Raw genomic sequence first — 19,271 nt, 5'->3', positions numbered from 1 at the left:
AGGGTCAGTTGATACCTTGCTGTTTCTCTTCCACTGCCACCTGTCTTGGTGACAATGGAAAGGGCCTCGGGCTCTGCCCTGTCTTTCTCTGATCACCCCCTCCCTCTTTACAAAGTAAAGATACTCACTGGAGTTGTGTCTGTCGGGCTATCAGCTGGCTACACACCGTCTGCACCTCCATGTCACAGTCGATAGGGTCCATCCACTCTTGTAATGTAACCTTGTTGTGGGTGGGGCTGCATCCTACAGCTGTTGGGGTTAAGGGTAGGAGAGGAAGAGGAGAGAAAAAAGAAAAACAAAACGAGAAAAATATTAAGAGAAAAACGAGGTAACAGGTATAAAAAGGGTAAAATCAGTAGGGTATCGCTTAAACGAGTAAATAGTATTTTCCTAAACAAGAGATCCCCTTATTTCGGTTAGTGACTTATTCACGAATATACCAACATTAGCGCTGCTGAGGGTAATATTCTCTGGGAACACACAAAAGCCTTTTTCACAATTATTTACTTTGACTTGTTATCATCTCATATCTGATTAGCCTGTTATTACGTAACATGCTTCATGATTTTAGTATACATACCTTATTAGTATTTTCCCCTATGTTCTATATACTCTGGGAACGTATTACAGCCCTTTTCGGCGCTACTTTATGTGAACTCTTACTATCGGGTAACTAATTTCATGGTATTACATGACTGACTTCACAATTTGTGTATTCATAACTTATTAGGAATTCCTAACAACAAGATCCTGTGTAAGACACTTCAGTATTCTCTGTAAATGCACAGAAACCGTTTTAAGGGCTACATACTTTGTATTGTTCTTACTGGATTAGCGAAACAATTATGAGAACGGAACCAAGGGATAAGCCCTGCTTCCCCAGGAATTACAGTGTACGCCCCAGCTAGTAGATACATGTGTACATACATAAAACAGTAAGGTGCGATTTGAGGGAGATTTGGGTGCTATTTCTACCAGGTCTGGCTACTATGTAGAGGTCTCCATTAGCTCATACATACATATATACATAGATAAGAGAGTAGGGTGTGATTTGAGGAAGACAAATGTGGGTAAACGGCAGGATACCGTGTTCCAGGAAAAATGTAATGGAAACGGAAAAACTCCTTCATAAAGAGTGATATTGCAACAGTTGCATAGAACCATGATGTTAGAGCAAAATTAGGCTTTTGTGTCGGTGCGCGCACGTATGAGAGAGAAAGGCCGAGAGATAGAGTGAATGAAGGTGATGATGGATGCCTTTGAAGGTCGATACTCGGATAGAAAAGGTGACATCGTCATGGTCGTTGTATGAAATGTTTACTTATAGATCACTTATGAACGGCTAAAACAAGCGAAACAGCAGGTTCTACACATCTGTTGTATACGTCGGTCTTGTTTTTTCGCTTTAAAGTAAGCGATTCTTATAGAAGCAAACACGATATTGAATAATTCTCCGTCATACGTCTTCTAAAAACTTTAAACATACTTCCAAAATGGGACTTCGTCTCGGTTTATCTACGTGTGTGTGTGTGTGTGTGTGAACATCCCATCATCAACACTCATCATCATCTTCTTCCCAATATTTGTACCCTTTAAAAAGAAGCAGTTGTTGCTATTTTTCCGAATTTATTTTACTTGTGTGCAACCAGATTGCAACTTTTATTGTACCTTGCACCAGAGAACATTATAGATTATCTGAAAACAAAACATATTGCCAATGAAAAAACCGTCTGCTTGCACACATTCAATCATCATCATCATCATCATCGTTTAATGTCCGCTTTCCATGCTGGCATGGGTTGGACGATTTGACTGAGGACTGGTGAAACCGGATGGCAACACCAAGCTCCAATCTAATTTGGCAGAGTTTCTACAGCTGGATGCCCTTCCTAACGCCAACCACTCAGAGAGTGTAGTGGGTGCTTTTACGTGTCACCTGCACGAGGGCCAGTCAGGCGGTACTGGCAACGGCCACGCTCAAAATAGTGTCTTTTATGTGCCACCCGTACAAGAGCCAGTCCAGGGGCACTGGCAACGATCTCGCTCGAAAATCCTACGAAGGCCAGTCAGGCGGTACTGGCAACGGCCACGCTCAAAATGGTGCATCCCATGTGCCACCCGCACAAGAGCCAGTCCAGGGGCACTGGCAGCGATCTCACTTGGCTTGCCGGGTCTTCTCACGCACAGCACATTTCCAAAGGTCTCGGTCAGTAGTCATCGCCTCGCTGAGGCCCAATGTTCGAAGGTCTTGCCTCACCACCTCAGCCCAGGTCTTCCTGGGCCTACCTCTTCCACGGGTTCCCTCAACTGTTAGGGTGTGGCACTTTTCACGCAGCTATCCTCATCCATTCTCACCACATGTTCATACCAGCGCAATCGTCTCTCTTGCACACCACAACTAATGCTTCTTATGTTCAGCTTTTCTCTCAAGATACTTACACCCTGACGGGTATGCACACTGACATTACACATCCAGCGGAGAATACTGGCTTCATTCCTTGCGAGCTTACGCATGTCCTCAGCAGTCACAGCCCATGTTTCACTGCCATGTAGCATCCCTGTTCAATGAATTTTCAAAATCCTAGTCGTTCTATTGACGGGATTTTGTCAAAAGAAAGTGAGCTAAAAGTAAAAAAAAACCCAAAAAAACCCCCTCTTTCCATCAGGAAAGGAACCTTTGGAGAAAACTCCAAGCTGCCATTATATGGAATTTTTTTTTTTATTTAGTGTTTAATTTTATATTTCATTTTCGAATTAACTGTCACGATATCTGCAAGAATAAATTGCATTGATATAAGAACTGCCGTTCAGTGGCACCAGTTCTGTAGAGATGTTTGTTTGGCAAAAAACTGGTGCCGGACAAAACTCCAATTGCTGGTCCGGACCATAGAGTGGTGTTCCATGAAAGTTTGTTCTTCAAAAAGAACAATGGACGACGAATGTGTCGCAAAACTTGGGTTGTTGGATGTTATGACACCACAACCAGAAAAAGGATTTCTTCAACGTCTACCCGATAGGAGTGCAGAGATGTTGGAGAATGTTATCAGACAAAACGTTCTTGCAGAAAATTTATGACTGACAATTTGACAAGCTATTGGAATCTGCATATACTCGGTTCCATTCACCAGACGGTAAATCGTTCCCCAAATTTCTTAGATCGGTCATCGGGGTATGTAAAAATCAGCGGAGGTAAAGATTATGGGAGATTATTTTTGTTGGTTTTATTTTGAAATGAAAACATTATATCAAGGTACGATTCAAGAAGATTGGATCCAGGGCGCGCATCCGCGCATGCGAGACGTGACTAGTGGATCCTACGACTCTCCAGCGCGCGTCACGCACAAAACATGTATGAGGGTGTTTGCGTTTTGTTTACAATGTGTTTTATTTACTTTGTTAAAAAAAAACCAAAACAAACCGTCCTGCATGTTTTGTGCATACATGCATTGGCAATAGATTGTTATTGTAGGATCGACTAGTCACGACTCGCGTGCGCGTGCGCAATAGCAGGTGTGTGCACCAATTAACGGCGGTGAATTGGAATGTGTGGGAAAAAAAAGGGGTAAATTTCAAACATTTCTCTCGTTCAACATCCGACAAAGCATAAACCACAAAATTCACCTTTATTCTGTAATTCTATCTCCAGAAAATCGAAAAATACAAGTTATTCGCTGAAAAATTCTGCGCCAGAAATCGCAAAAGAAGCCAAAACCATTTCACAGCTGATGTCTTCTGCTGAATTGCAGACATTTTCGAACAAGGTAAGGCAAAGAGATTTCCTTTTAATTGGCTTTCGCTTGTTTCAATAAAGACAAAACAAAACACTAACATGCTTTTGCTTTTGTTCAGACTTCGTTACTACTAATTTTTATAATTTCAGCATTCGTTTATTATTGTTTTCAAACGTATTTCTGCCAAATGTCATTTATAAAACATGTTTAAAGAAAAAGGGTGCGGATGCAGTCACGCCCCTCACCTTCGAAAATGTGTTTTTTAGTGAAAGGTTTCTTCGGAAACGTGTCTGTTTATTATTACATGTATGTTTATATAGATGCCTGTAGGTATATAACGTGTGTATTTGTCTTTCTATAGCTCGAGAGAGAGAGAGAGAAAGTTGTAATGGAATTGAAGGCTTGTAATGGCTGTGGAGTATCTCTGGGTCAGTTCGTCGTACTTTATATTGTCTGATATCGTCTATAAATCACATTTCACCTTCCAACACTTATAACCCCTCCTGAATCTCAATATTTCGTCGTTTTTTTTTTGGCTTTCGGACACCTGAGTGTTTGTCCATCCATTGACATGCACAAATCTTGCAGTCCTCCATTTTGTTCTCTTCTGGATCCCTTCTTGGTCTACGCCTTTCAAACACGCGCGAAACAATTTGAGCTTTGTGTTTTTTTGTATTTGTTTTTTTCTCTTGCTTTGTATCGGAGGGGAATGGGTGGAGGGGGGTGACTGAGAAGGTGGGGTGGGACGGGGTGGGGAGTGGGACGGGGTGTATGGCTTGGGGTTCTAATTCAATCTGTCCTTTCTTCCTCTTCCTTCAGCTACCATCCACTGTTCTTTGTTTCTCTTTTCTTCCTGTTGCACCTTCTCCGGCCCCTTTCTAACTTCTTCCTGACTTCTCTGCTTCTGCAGAGGCCTTTTTTGCTCTTTCCATACAGAATTTTCTGTTTTCGTGGCCTGCAGGACGGCTATTTCTTCTTTACTTCCGAGAAGAACAGCCGCCACAACCCAAGCCACATCTGTTTCTGGTGGGATTCTCTCCACCCTAATCCTGGAAGTCCTTCTTCCAAGATATGTAGGTTACTGTGGTTACAGCATATTCTTTTGCCTTTCCTGCCTTCTTGAACCACAATTGTTCCAAATCTGCTTCCTCTGCCTCAACATTTTCAATTTTCCTTTCTTCCACTGAGTACACCTTATATATTTACTGTTTTCTTACCCATATTTTCCAATACTTTCTGGAGTAGGGACAACTTAGCATCACCACCGATCCTACGTGCCATCTCCTCATATTTCTCCATGTTTGTCAGGTCCACCTCCTTTTTTGTGACTTCTGTCACTTCAGCAAATCTTTCTTCTTCCTTAAACACTTGTCCATTCTATCAACTGCTCGTACGAGCCCCTCCTCCGAAGAGGACAATTCGGACCCCCTAAGGTCTGAATAGAACATGTTCCTTACTGTTGGCATTGCTGATCCTGCTTAGGGCGGAGAGAAAGCACAAGACAGTCGACCCCTCCTCACACAATCAACATTTTCACCTCCCATTTGAGCTCAGAATGTAAAGATGGACAAACTGCACTTAGCAATTTGGTCTCAGGACCAACAATTCTGTCAGCTTGCTGCCTTATATGTACACACACATACACACACGGAGGCTTCTTCCATTTTCCATCTATCAAATCCACTCACAAGCCTGTAGTAAAAAACACTTGCCCAAGGTAGCACATGGTGGAACTGAACCCAGAACTATGTGGTTGTGTGTGTGTGTGTGCATATATGTATGTATGTATGTATGTAAGTGTATAATGAAAAAAAACTGAGTGGTTGGGATAGTGTTTTCAAAGAGATGGAGAGAGAGAGAGAGAGAGAGAGAGAGAGATGGGTGTAGCTGATTGGCCAGTTTAGTGCTTGCTTTGATGGCCAACAAAAAACAACAACAATAACAACAAACATTAATAGCAACAGCGATAAAAAGTGTATTATGTGTACATATATCTGTGTATATATATACGTATATATGTGTGTGTGTGTATACGTATATATATATATGTGCATACATATATATATATATTATGTGCATCTATATGGGTATATATATATATGTGTGCGTGTATGTATCTATGAATTATTGTGTATATGTATATATATGTGTGTACATATATATATACATATACACAATATGTATACACACAAACACATACATACATACATTTATATACATACATGTATATATACACACACACACACCTATATACATATATATGCATACACACATATATATACACATACATATATGAGTTTATGTATGCATGTGTATATTTAAATATATATATATACACATATATGTATGCACACACGTATGTATATCTGTATGTATGTGTGTGTGTATATATATATATATATATATATATGTGTATGCATGTATGTATATGTGCATTGTTCTTGAATCTGCATACACAGAAAACCAGGAGCTGAAAGGAAATACACTGGACATAGAAGGGGTCCAATGGTGTGAGCCAAGAGAGAGAGGATTGTGTTGCTATGGAGACGTGAAGAACACGGAGGGGAGGGGGGCAGTTGTAGAAGGGGTGACGTCTAATGGCCAAAGCAATTGGAAACAGTTGAAGACGGAGACAAAGAAAGGCTTAGGAGACTATGTGGTGAAGACTGACCTTAAGATGGTACTCCTCATGGAGGGGATGGTCACGGAATGGGGGGGGGGGTCGGGGCTGGTGACTGGTGGTGTTGAAGAAGTCCTGAATAGCAAAGACCCTCACCAGAATAGCAAATAGGCCAACTTCAATGTCACAAGAAGGACCGTGAGGACGTATACTGAGAGGTATATCATCACAGAACAAATGAAACGGGTGGCTTTATTAGCAATTTGAACCTACAACCAAATTCAATAGAAGTCACCAAAGTGAGTGAGGCTAGTGACCAGCATCAGCTGTTGCTAGAGACAACAGTTAAAACAACTCGAAAGCCACAAAAGCACTGAGCTTTTGAGGTTTTTAAGTTGTTTTGACTGTTGTCTCTAGCAATACCCTCTGTCACTTTTCTCACCTTTTACTTGATACAGTCATTAGACTGTTGCCATGCTGGAGCACCGCCTTGAAGAACTTTTAGTCGAATGAACTAGCCCCAGTATTTATGTTTGTGTTAAGCGTGGTATATATTCTATCAGTTGCTTTTGCCAAACTGCTAAGTTACGAAGACGTAAACACATATATATATATATACAAGCACATGACAGGCTTCTTTCAGTTTCCATCTACCAAATCCACTCATGTAGTTGGGAAGCAAGCTTCTTACCACATTGTCACACCTCGGATGGGCTGAAAGACCAATTCTATGACACCCTCTTGCAAACTACCTCGTCGACAAGAGACAGAGACCTTCTCTTTGTGGCTGGTGACTTCAATGGTCATGTCGGACGTCGTGCTGGAGGCTTCCATGGCATACATGGAGGCTATGACTTTGGTTCCTGCAACGAGGAGGGAACCAGACTGCTGGAGTTCTGTGATGCAACCGATCTTATGGTTTGCAATACCAACTTCAGTAAACCTGCCTGTCACCTAGTCACCTACCAATCCGGCAGACACTCTAGCCAAATCAACTACATCCTCGCCAGAACTAGAGAAAGAGGGAGGCTTATAAATGCCAAAACCCTCCCTGGCGAAGAATGTACACCCCAACACAGATTAGTAGTTAGCGACTTCGAGATCAAGGCAATATGGGTGCCCAGAAGTAGACCGGCCTGGGGGAGAAGGGTATGGAAACTTAAAGACCCTGCAAATGGACAGAGATTTAGAGACAAGTTACTTGAAGCATTTGATGAAATAGAAGGGGATATAGCATCATACAACGTGGAAGACAATTGGAGATTTCTGCGGGACAACCTATTGAGAGCCACAGACCAGATCTGTGGGTGGTGTAAGGTCCCCTTTCGACCCAGAGTAACATGATGGTGGAACAAGTAGGTAGACAGGGCTATTAGACAAAAGAAACAGGCTTGGAAGGACTGGAAGAACGGTGGTAGCAGGGAATTGTACCAATGTGCCAGAAGGGAGGCTAGGCGACAGGTTTATTTAGCCAGAGGGGAAGCAGATAAGAAAAGATTTGCCAATGTTCTGCGCCGTGAGGACCAAAGACTCGAGGTATTTCGTGTTGCAAGACAGTGTAGGAGAGAGAATAGTGATGTTGTAGGAGAGAAATGTGTTCGCATGGATGATGGTACGCTTGCACTAAATGAGGATGCAAAGAAAGAGGTCTGGAGATGCCACTACGATAGATTGGTTAATAAAGAGAATGAATGGGAGGAAGAGAGCCTGCCGTATGTCGACCCAATAGAGGGACCAGCTATCCGAGTTGATAGTACCAGGGTAGATAAAGCAATTAAGAGTATGAAGACTGGGAAAGCCCGCGGCCCATCAGGAATCACTGCAGAGATGCTCAAAATATCTGGCAGTGTTGGCTATAGCCTAGTCACCCGTATTACGAACCAGGTGATACACGAAGGAGTCATACCCAATGACTGGTGTAGCAGCATCATAGTCAACTGCTACAAAGGTAAAGGTGACGCTTTAGATACTAATAATTACAGAGGCATCAAGCAGTTAGATCAGGTTATGAAAGTTACAGAGAGGGTCATAGCCCAACTAATTAGAGAGCGAATCAATTTAGATGAGATGCAGTTTGGGTTCGTGCCAGGTAAAAGCACCACTGATGCCATATTTCTAGTGAGACAGCTGCAGGAGAAATATCTAGCCAAGGATAAACCTCTGTACCTGGCCTTCGTTGACATGGAGAAAGCCTTTGACAGGGTCCCCCGATCCCTTATCTGGTGGTCAATGAGGAAACTTGGGATAGAAGAATGGTTAGTGAGAGCTGTGCGAGCCATGTACAGAGATGCTGTCAGTAAGGTGAGGGTTGGAAATGAGTACAGTAATGAATTCCGGGTAGAGGTAGGGGTCCACCAAGGTTCCGTCCTCAGCCCCCTCCTATTTATCATAGTCCTCCAGGCGATCACAGAGGAATTCCAGACAGGTTGCCCCTGGGAGCTCCTCTATGCTGATGACCTTGCACTAATTGCGCAGTCACTATCAGAACTAGAGGAGAAGTTTAAGGTGTGGAAGCAAGGACTCGAATCGAAGGGCCTTAGAGTCAACCTAGCAAAAACCAAAATCCTAATAAGTAGGAAGGTAGATAAAACAGAAACCCCTTCAGGTAGATGGCCCTGCTCAGTATGCAGTAAAGGAGTAGGTAGTAACTCTATAAGATGTACCCGGTGCAAGCTATGGACACATAAGAGGTGCAGCAATATCAAAGGCAGATTAACTACAAAGTTAGTCTTTGTATGTGGCAGATGTTCAGGTGCAATAAACACTGTAAACAAACAGGAAACAACTTCTATCTCATTCCCGGGAGAAAAACTAGAGGGTGACCAAGTTAGTAGTGGGGGTGGGTGCGCTGAAAGTGTAACTGCTAGAATAAGAATAGCCTGGGCCAAGTTTAGAGAGCTCTTACCTCTGCTGGCGACAAAGGGACTCTCACTCAGGGTAAAAGGCAGACTGTATGACGCATGTGTACGAACAGCCATGCTACATGGCAGTGAAACATGGGCTGTGACTGCTGAGGACATGCGTAAGCTCGCAAGGAATGAAGCCAGTATGCTCCGCTGGATGTGTAATGTAAATGTGCATGCCCGTCAGAGTGTAAGTATCTTGAGAGAAAAGCTGAACATAAGAAGCGTCAGTAGTGGTGTGCAAGAGAGACGATTGCGCTGGTTTGGACATGTGGTGAGAATGAATGAGGATAGCTGCGTGAAAAAGTGCCACTCCCTAACAGTTGAGGGAACCCGTGGAAGAGGTAGGCCCAGGAAGACCTGGGCTGAGGTGGTGAGGCAAGACCTTCGAACATTGGGCCTCACCGAGGCGATGACTACTGACCGAGACCTTTGGAAATGTGCTGTGCGTGAGAAGACCCGGCAAGCCAAGTGAGATCGTTGCCAGTGCCCCTGGACTGGCTCTTGTGCGGGTGGCACATAAGATGTACCATCCTGAGCGTGACCGTTGCCAGTACCGCCTGACTGGCCTTGTAGGATTTTCGAGCGAGATCGTTGCCAGTGCCCCTGGACTGGCTCTTGTGCAGGTGGCACATAAAAGACACCATTTCGAGCGTGGCCGTTTTCGTGCGGGTGACACGTAAAAGCACCCACTACACTCTCTGAGTGGTTGGCGTTAGGAAGGGCATCCAGCTGTAGAAACTCTGCCAAATTAGATTGGAGCCTGGTGTAGCCATCCGGTTTCACCAGTCCTCAGTCAAATCGTCCAACCCATGCTAGCATGGAAAGCGGACGTTAAACGATGATGATGATGATGATGATATATATATATATATATATATATATATATATATATATATATATATATATATATATATATATGTATATATATATATATAATATAATATAAATAATGTATACATACATACATACATACGTATATGTACATACTTAAATCTATGTGTATATATGTGTATATATACAGATTTATATATATATATATATATATATATATATATATATATATATATATATATATGTATGTATGTACGAGCCAATGATGGAGACCTCTGCATGGTGGCTACACCTGTTAGAAATAGCAGCCAAATCTTCCTCAAATCACACCTTACTCTCTTATATTTTAGATGAGGAAAGTATTTGAATATCCCAGGAGATTCTTGTGGTGGTGGTGTGGTGGTGGTGGTGTGGTGGTGGTGGTGTATAGGGCAATCATTGTTAAGGGGAAGGGCTGCAGAACTGTCCCTGAATACTTAAGGGATTACGTAGTAGAGATACAGCCAATCCAGGGAGGGGCCTGCAACGTTGTGTGAATGTAGTTCCTTGTTTTTGTGTGTTGACTGTGATCTTGAGCATGATAAGAGGGTCTGCCATGTTGTTTAGCCCTAGGGCAATACTGATCCAGTAGACCTATGATGGTGGGTGTTACAACTATGATTATCTTGATTTTGTTTGGTTTTAATTCAGCCCTAGTGTATCTTGGAATATATAATCTAATGGGTCTTTCCAACTTTAAGACAGCTAAGCAGTGATTTCAGGGAGAGTTAGCTGCTATTTCTTGTAAAGTAAGGTACCACATAAAAGTTACTCACCAATTTTTGATGATGATGATGATGATAGTGGTAGTAGTGGTGGTAGTGGTGATGATGATGTTGATGACAATGATGGTGGTAGTAGTAGTGGTGGTGGTCATGACGATGATAGCAGTAATGCTGGTGACAGTGATGATGATGATGATGATGATGGTGAATGCGATGGTTGTGGTGGTGGTGGTGGTGGTGGTGTTAAGTAGAACACAATGAATCACCCCCAAGAGGCTCTGTGTGAAGGAAGTAAAACAGCAGACTATTTTCTTAGGACACCCAAGAGAGAGGAGGGGGTGCAATGGGGGTGGGGGGGAGACGGGGAGAGGGGGAGATAACATTTCACTGTTGTCATGTTGACGTGGGTGGTGCATATATATATATATATATATATACGTATGCATGATATAATCTCGTATATATCTATATATATAAAAATGAGAATGTGTGTCTGTCTGTCTGTCTGTCTGTGTGAATCCCTAAAACTCGAGAACTACGCAACCAATTTCATTCAAATTTTACACATGCCTTACTTAGGGTTCCAGTTGTGTTTTAGTCAAAAAAAATTATTAACTTCTTGCAGAGTTCGAGCACACGGCAACATAATATCTCCTCCACTATTTAAGTATTACGTGTCAAAAGTGAAACAAAAACACTCATGTCAAATACTTTCACAGAGAGAGAAAGAGCGAAAGAGAGAGACAGAAAGAGAGAGAGATAGAGATGTATATGTATACATATACATGTATATGTACACCGTTTCGATACTGTAATGAGAGAGAGAGAGAAAGAGAGAAAGAGAGAGAGACAAAGAGAGAGAGAGAGAGAGAGAGAGAGATGTATATGTATACATATAGATGTACACGTATATGTATATATATATAGATCTATACATACATGTATATGTATACATATGTGTAGATGTATATATATATATATAGATGTACGTGTAATATGTACACATATATACATATATACATGCATACAGATATCTATACATATATACACCCATCACACACACACACACATGCACACAAACACACACATTAGTCATTTGTTTTCTTATCCAAAACTACGTCAAAAGTACTGAATGGATCTTTATGAAATTTGGAAATTATATTCTTTGCATAACGGCCATAACTCCCATGAAAATTCATATATTTTTGATGTTGATGAAATTTTAAATCGAACATAACAGATGAGCATTATTTAGAAAATGATGTCACACGTTATCGAGGCTACCATTCTTTCTGGATGTGCAAAAGGAGATGACGTTTTTATTCCAAGAATTCCTCTTACTCCATCAGGAGCAGACATTCCTTTTACATTCAGAAGACTACAATTCCCCCTTCGTGTGACTTTTGCCATGTCCATAAACAAATATCAGGGTCAAACACTGTCTGTAGCTGGTCTTCTCTTGGAAGAGTCCTGCTTCTCACATGGACAACTGTATGTTGGCTGCTCAAGAGTGGGCAGCAAAAAAAACCTATTTGTATATGCTCCACAAGGGAAAACAAGGAGCATAGTTTACAATGAGGTGTTATAATCACAACAGCAAGAAAGTATGTACATGATCACCTTCTTTTACAAAACTTCATTGACTTTCATATATTTATATTGATATACATATATATATACGTGTGTTTGGGTGCGTGTGTGTATATACATCTCTATATATAAAGATGATGCGTAGTCTAGACAGCGTTTTTAGATTTCATTATTCTCTATAACCCGGGCAACGCCGGGTATTTCTGCTAGTATATATATATATATATATATATATATATATATATATATATATATAGATATATTCACTCCCTCACACCCTCTCCCCTCATACACGGCTTTTTTTTTCTCGAAGTGTCTTGAAGTACACAGAGGAAGCTATAAATAAGGCCTTGTAAATACTGAGTTGAGAAAACTATTTTGGACCCCCCAAAAAAAAACAAATCAGTTTCTAAAATGCTTTGGTCCAATGGTAGAGCATCTGTCATGTTCAAAGATTTGGGTTTGAGTCTCATTGGCAGCCTCTTTGATTTTTACTCTCCAAATAGTTTCCATGTTTCTATTTATTAGCTTCACGTTTGTGCTTCGATATCCACCATTTCCAAAAAAAAGGGATTCTTTTACATTCGTTGAAAAATTTATTACAAGAAGGCAAAGCTGTGTGGTCAGGAAGACCCCTTTGTAGCCAGTTGGTTTTGGGTTCAGTCCCACTGTGTGGTACCTTGGCTAAGTCTTTTATACTATACTGTCAGACCAATCAATGCCTTAGACATGAATTTTGTAGATGGAAACTGGAAGGAAGCCTATTCTACTGGGTTGGCCATGTGATTCAGATACCAAGTAGCCAGTTCCCAAAGATGGTCCTCTTCAGCAAGATTCAGACTGGAGGTTGACCCCGTCGACTTTCGAAAGTTTGTTTTGCTGCAGGTCTCAAGTGGTCTCTCATTTTACGTAGTATCCTTCCCAATTGGTGAGGGTCCCTGGCTGTTAATTGGAAGCCATGCAAGTCCATGTGCTTTTACCTGTCTCTTCTCAAAGCTCGTTACTCCAGCGTTCACCACTTCAGCTCGTTAAGTCTCAACAGTCCTCACCGTTTGTTTTTACTGTTTTGTTTTTGTTGTTCTGTTTTTGTTACCACTTTAACCTTCTGCGGGAAGGACTGTTTTAACGAAGTCTCATCTGGTCCCTTCCTTTGAAATGCGGAGTATATAAAACAGGGGGCAACTGATGAAGGGAATGTTCTTTATGTTGCCTGTTTCGTTTCTCTGTTTGTTTCTTTCGTTGTTCATTGTTTGTGTTTTTTTTATGTTCTCGTTTCTCTTTTTGTTCACATTTCTTTGATGCCCTGTACCAATATATGCATGTATATATATATATATATACATATATAAGTAGGCATGTACATGTATGTGTGTATATATGCATATACTTATATGTTGCTTTCCAGAATTCTTTGCTACCAGCATAAATAAGTTATTGATAAAATGGCAAAATTGTGTTGATGATTTAGGTGCATTCTTTGATTAACTGCATTGCTTTTTGTTGAGATAATGTAAAATAAACTTTCAGTTCAAAATTGGATCATTTCATTCTTAACGACCTGATATAATGTAGCCCTGTACGTTTACTTTAAATCCACAGGTTGGTCGTGATTGGAATGCCTTTGTTCATTGAACAGCCGTATCAGGGTTGGCCTAGGGCTAAACAATCACAACACCCACAGATTTCCATAACAATACGATCATTGGCATTTGGGGTGGCCACCAGTTGCAAACAGATGGTGCACTTTGAGTGCAAACATGTACACACACTTTTACTGTCCTTGTTGTTTTTGTTGTTGTTGGTGGTGGTGGTGGTGGCGGCGGTGGTGGTGGGGTGTTGTCCCTGTTTGGTGTCAATGTTGTTTTCTTTGTCTTTCATTGATTATTTAATGAAATATATTTATACGTACATAGACGCATACACAAACACACTCACACACTTATATACATACATTGCATTCATACAAGCATACACAGATACATATATTGAGTTACTCATACATTCACATGTACACACACACACACACACATTCATACACATACCTATATATATCTTGCATTCATGCATACACACACAGTACATACATACATGTATAGTGACATGCAATGACATTAACTCCCACATACATGTTAGTCAATACACACACATGTTCATGTATATGCTGTGTATGTATGTGTATATATATATATATATATATATATATATATATATATATATATATATACATACATACATATACATGAATTTAACATATCGCATCACATACCATATGCATGTGTGTGTGTGTGTGAATATATATATATATATATATATATATATATATATATATTTATATATATATATATATATATATATATAAATATACTAGCAGAGGCACCCGGCGTTGCTCGGGAATGAAATTGTTGCTTATATACTTGAAGAAAAAAAGGCAACATATGCTGTATAGAAATTTGAGAGGACATTCTGTAGATGGACTCTCAGATGAATGATGGCTGGGCGCCTCTCATGAATGGGGAAAATTGAAGATGCGCCAAAAAGCCTCATTGGTACTTGGAAACTTTTACGAAAATTAAAATGGGGATCGTTGCCAGTGCCTATGGACTGGCTCTTGTGCGGGTGGCACATAAAATACACCATTTCGAGCGTGGCCGTTGCCAGTAACGCCTGACTGGCCTTCGTGCGGGTGACACGTAAAAGCACCCACTACACTCTCTGAGTGGTTGGCGTTAGGAAGGGCATGCAGCTGTAGAAACTCTGCCAAATTAGATTGGAGCTTGGTGTTGCCATCCGGTTTCACCAGTCCTCAGTCAAATCGTCCAACCCACGCTAGCATGGAAAGCGGACGTTAAACGATGATGATGATGATGATGATTAAATGAAAAAAATGATTTACGTGAATATCCTCAGAAGAGTAATTGAAATAAATTGTGGAGCATACACATGTGTGTCTTTGTAAATATGTTTGTATACATTTATGTATGTGTGAGTTTGTAAGAGACAGAGTGTGAGTGAGAGAGAGAGGTTTGTTGTCATGTATACGCACATGCATAAATATACATACATCTTTGGATGTATGCATATGACAACACAGCCCTTGACTCACTCACACTATATATCTTACAAACACGCACGCGCGCGCATACACACGTGTGTCTTTGTAAATATGTTTGTATACATTTATGTATGTGTGTGTTTGTAAGAGACAGAGTGTGATTGAGTCAAGGGATGTGTGTGAGACAGAGTGAGAGAGCGGTGTGTATGTAGTATTTACTCTCTGTCTCATACACACGAACACACAAAATAGAAAGTGAAGCTTTTTGCGGTTGTTACGTCAATACCGGTAGTTGACATTGAGGAACCTTTTTAAAGAAGTGAATCTTAAATATAAAGCAATATTATTTATTTTTAATTAAAAAAATCAAATGAAGAACCTAAGATTTATCCGAGGTCAAATTATTCATGTATTACAAGTATGGAAGCATTTGGTGAAGTCGATTTCACGTGAAAAGCGATTACACACACATCTCTGTTTTATATATAGTATACTAGCAGAAGCACCCGGCGTTGCTCGGGAATGAAATTGTTGCTTATATACTTTAAGAAAAAAAAGGCAAAATATGCTGTATAGAAATTTGAGAACATTCTGTAGATGGACACTCAGATGAATGATGGATGGGCGCCTCTCATGAATGGGGAAAATTGAAGATGTGCCAAAAAGCCTCATTGGTACTTGGAAACTTTTACGAAAATTAAAATGGGGATTAAATGAAAGAAATGATTTACGTGAATATCCTTACAAGAGTAATTGAAATAAATGGCGATTGTGGAACCCCCCACGCACGCACGCACGCGCGCGCGCATACACACGTGGGTTTTTGTAATTATGTTTGTATACATTTATGTATGTGTGTGTTTGTAAGTGACAGAGTGTGAGTGAGTCAAGGGGGGGGGGGCGTGTGTATGTGTGTGAGACAGTGAGAGAGCGGTGTGTATGTAGTATTTACTCTCTCTCTCTCTCATACACACGAACACACACACACTCACACAGAAAATAGAGTGAATCTTTTTGCCGTTGTTACGTCAATACCGGAGCGCGCGCGTACATTTAACGTGTGTCTTTGTAAATATGTTTGTATACATTTATGTATGTGTGTGTTTGTAAGAGACATAGTGTGAGTGAGAGAGAGAGGTTTGTTGTCATGTATACGTACATGCATAAATATACATACATCTTTGGATGTATGCATGACAACACAGCCCTTGTTTCACTCACACTCTGTCTCTTACAAACACGCACGCGCGCGCATACACACGTGTGTCTCTAAATATGTTTGTATACATTTATGTATGTGTGTGTTTGTAAGAGACAGTGTGTGAGTGAGTCAAGGGGTGTGTGCGTGCGTGTGTATGTGTGTGAGACATGTGAGAGAGCGGTGTGTATGTAGTATACTCTCTCTCTCTCTCTCTCTCTCTCTCTCTCTCTCATACACACGAACACAAAAATTAGAGAGTGAATCTTTTTGCCGTTGTTACATCAATACCGGAAGTTGACATTGAGGAACCTTTTTAAAGAAGTGAATCTTAAATATAAAGCAATATTATTTATTTTTAATTAAAAAAATCAAATGAAGAGCCTAAGATTTATCCGAAGTCAAATTATTCATGCATTACAAGTATGGAAGCATTTGGTGAAGTCGATTTCTCGTGAAAAGCGATTACACACACATCTCTGTTATATATATATATATATATATATATATATATATATATATATATATACAGAGAGAGAGAGAGAGAGAGAGAGAGAGAGAGAGAGAGAGATAGAGAGAGGCACAAGCTTGGCTGGATGGTAAGAAGCCTGCTTCTCAACCACATGGTTCTGGGTTCAGTCTCACTGCCTTGCGAGTGTCTTCCACTATAGCATCAGGCCAATCCAAGCTTTGAGAGTGGATTTGTCAGACAGAAACTGAATAAAGTGCATGTTATTATAGTAACAATAATAATAATAATAATCCATGGATGGATTTTAGAAATATTTCAATACGCTGCTATGCACGTTTCTACAAATTGCATGTTTTCATGATCATAGTGTTTATTCCTGGGACGATTACAGTCCAGTCCGTCGTGTCCATGGACATCAGGGGATGATGGTTCATGCATTCATTTCCTCTGGCAATATGGTATTCACGTTGGGGTTTGTGTAATTGGTGGGGAGGAGTGGAAGGGGATGGAAAGAGAGAGAGGAAGGAATGGTAATTATAAAGGAGAGGGAGGTGTGTGTGTCTTTGTCCCCACTCACCACCCGACAACCAGTGCCCTTTTCACATTGTCCTTCTTTGAGTTAAAAGGTGCCATGCTTCAGGTAGGGCCCATTCTCTTGAGCCGTTCTTGCAACATTTACCCCCTTCAAAATAATTTTAGCAATTGTCACAGTCTCCGTTGCTGCAAACAGCCGCAACCCAAGAAAGAGAAAAACCACTGCCAGGGACCTCCCACCCCACCCCCAGCACCAGCACCAGTAGCATTACTTCATCTCACCAAACACACACACACACCAATATATAGATATGTATACACACACTTGTACGAGCAAGAGAGACTATACACCCTGGTACAGTGAGTGGGGTTGGGGTAGGCCCTTTTCATTCTCTTATTCACCAGGAAAATATAACGAAAATCTGGGTCACAACCTGGAAGAGTTCCTAAAAAAAAAAAAAACCCATATATCACAACACCACCACCACCACCACCTCAGCCACCACTGTCACCACTACCAACACCACTACAAGTGCTGCAACATATACCATCACAAGATTGCCACCAGAACTACCACCACCACCACCACCACTGCCACCGCCCTACTCGCTACTCACTTCATAACCACTGCTACTATCACCTAAGCTGCAACTCCTACTTTCACCACCACCACTTTCCACCACAAACCAATGAGGGAGATCTGCCACTACTAAATACATTATTAGAAATAGCAGCTAAATCTCCCTCAAATCACACCCTACTCCTCTCTTATGTATGGACCAATGTGGGAGGCATCTACATGGTAGCTAGAGCTGGGAGAAATAGCAGCCAAATCTCCCTGAAATGGCTCCCATTTTAGAAATAGTTACATTGTATAAACAAAATTTTAGGGGAAAGGCAAGATGGTCACAGCTGGAGTGTCTGCTGTGACTGGATTGACCTGGGACTAAACTACCACCACCACCATGTTGTTATTATTCATGTCAACATTTCCATGGCAACAGAAAACTGTTCACACACAACACGGTGGGGGAGGTCAGTGTGTGTGTGTGTGTGTGTTTATCTGGTGCCTGGTGGTGATGGAGTCATCCTGTTCTATAAGTGTCACTGTTGGTTTTTCGTTGTTTAACCCTAGGCCAGCCTCGGTGGAGAAGGTCTATGACCACAGATGCCTCAACCATGACCATCTCATATTTAGAAGTGCATGACTTCAGGTGTCCTTCTTTCTTTATTGAAGAAGTTCAGAAGTGAGGTGAGGATCATTTAGCTGCTATTTTCAGCAGATAGAGCAACCATACAACAGCCCTCATTTCCCTCTGCCTGGTTTCAGCTGCAGTCAGTCTTGACTTATGGTCAAATGGTTTCCATCCTTGACCATCCAATATGATCTCGTGTTTTTTGAAGACAGCAATGTGGTGTGATTTTGAGGGAGATTTGTCTGCTATTTCTAAATGAAGACCAGTTCCCACATGTGGGCTGATTTGTGTCAGGAGCAGTGGGGAGGGACAGGGTGATGGGTGGGGGGGGGACAGATATTGTGTGCTTATGTTGTCATTTTGCTCCAGCTAAACCC

At 41.1% G+C, this 19,271-nt stretch overlaps 1 protein-coding gene across 4 annotated transcripts in view; it reads left to right on the top strand.

Moving 5' to 3' along the window:
- Positions 1-4,859, top strand: part of LOC149137338 (uncharacterized) — a 23,072-nt gene extending 18,213 nt beyond the window's left edge. For all 4 annotated transcript variants that reach the window (XM_089348292.1, XM_089348295.1, XM_089348294.1 and 1 more), the window contains one exon: positions 3,647-4,859. In XM_089348292.1, the coding sequence (XP_089204418.1) occupies positions 3,647-3,739 (93 nt within the window). In that variant the 3' untranslated portion in view covers positions 3,740-4,859. The remainder of the gene's footprint in view (positions 1-3,646) is intronic.
- Positions 4,860-19,271: the final 14,412 nt, after the last annotated feature.

Source organism: Octopus bimaculoides, chromosome 2 (genome assembly GCF_046866305.1).
Source record: "Octopus bimaculoides isolate indiv1 chromosome 2, ASM4686630v1, whole genome shotgun sequence".
In the NCBI taxonomy this organism is placed as follows: domain Eukaryota; kingdom Metazoa; phylum Mollusca; class Cephalopoda; order Octopoda; family Octopodidae; genus Octopus; species Octopus bimaculoides.
This window is presented reverse-complemented; position numbering and strand designations above follow the sequence as displayed.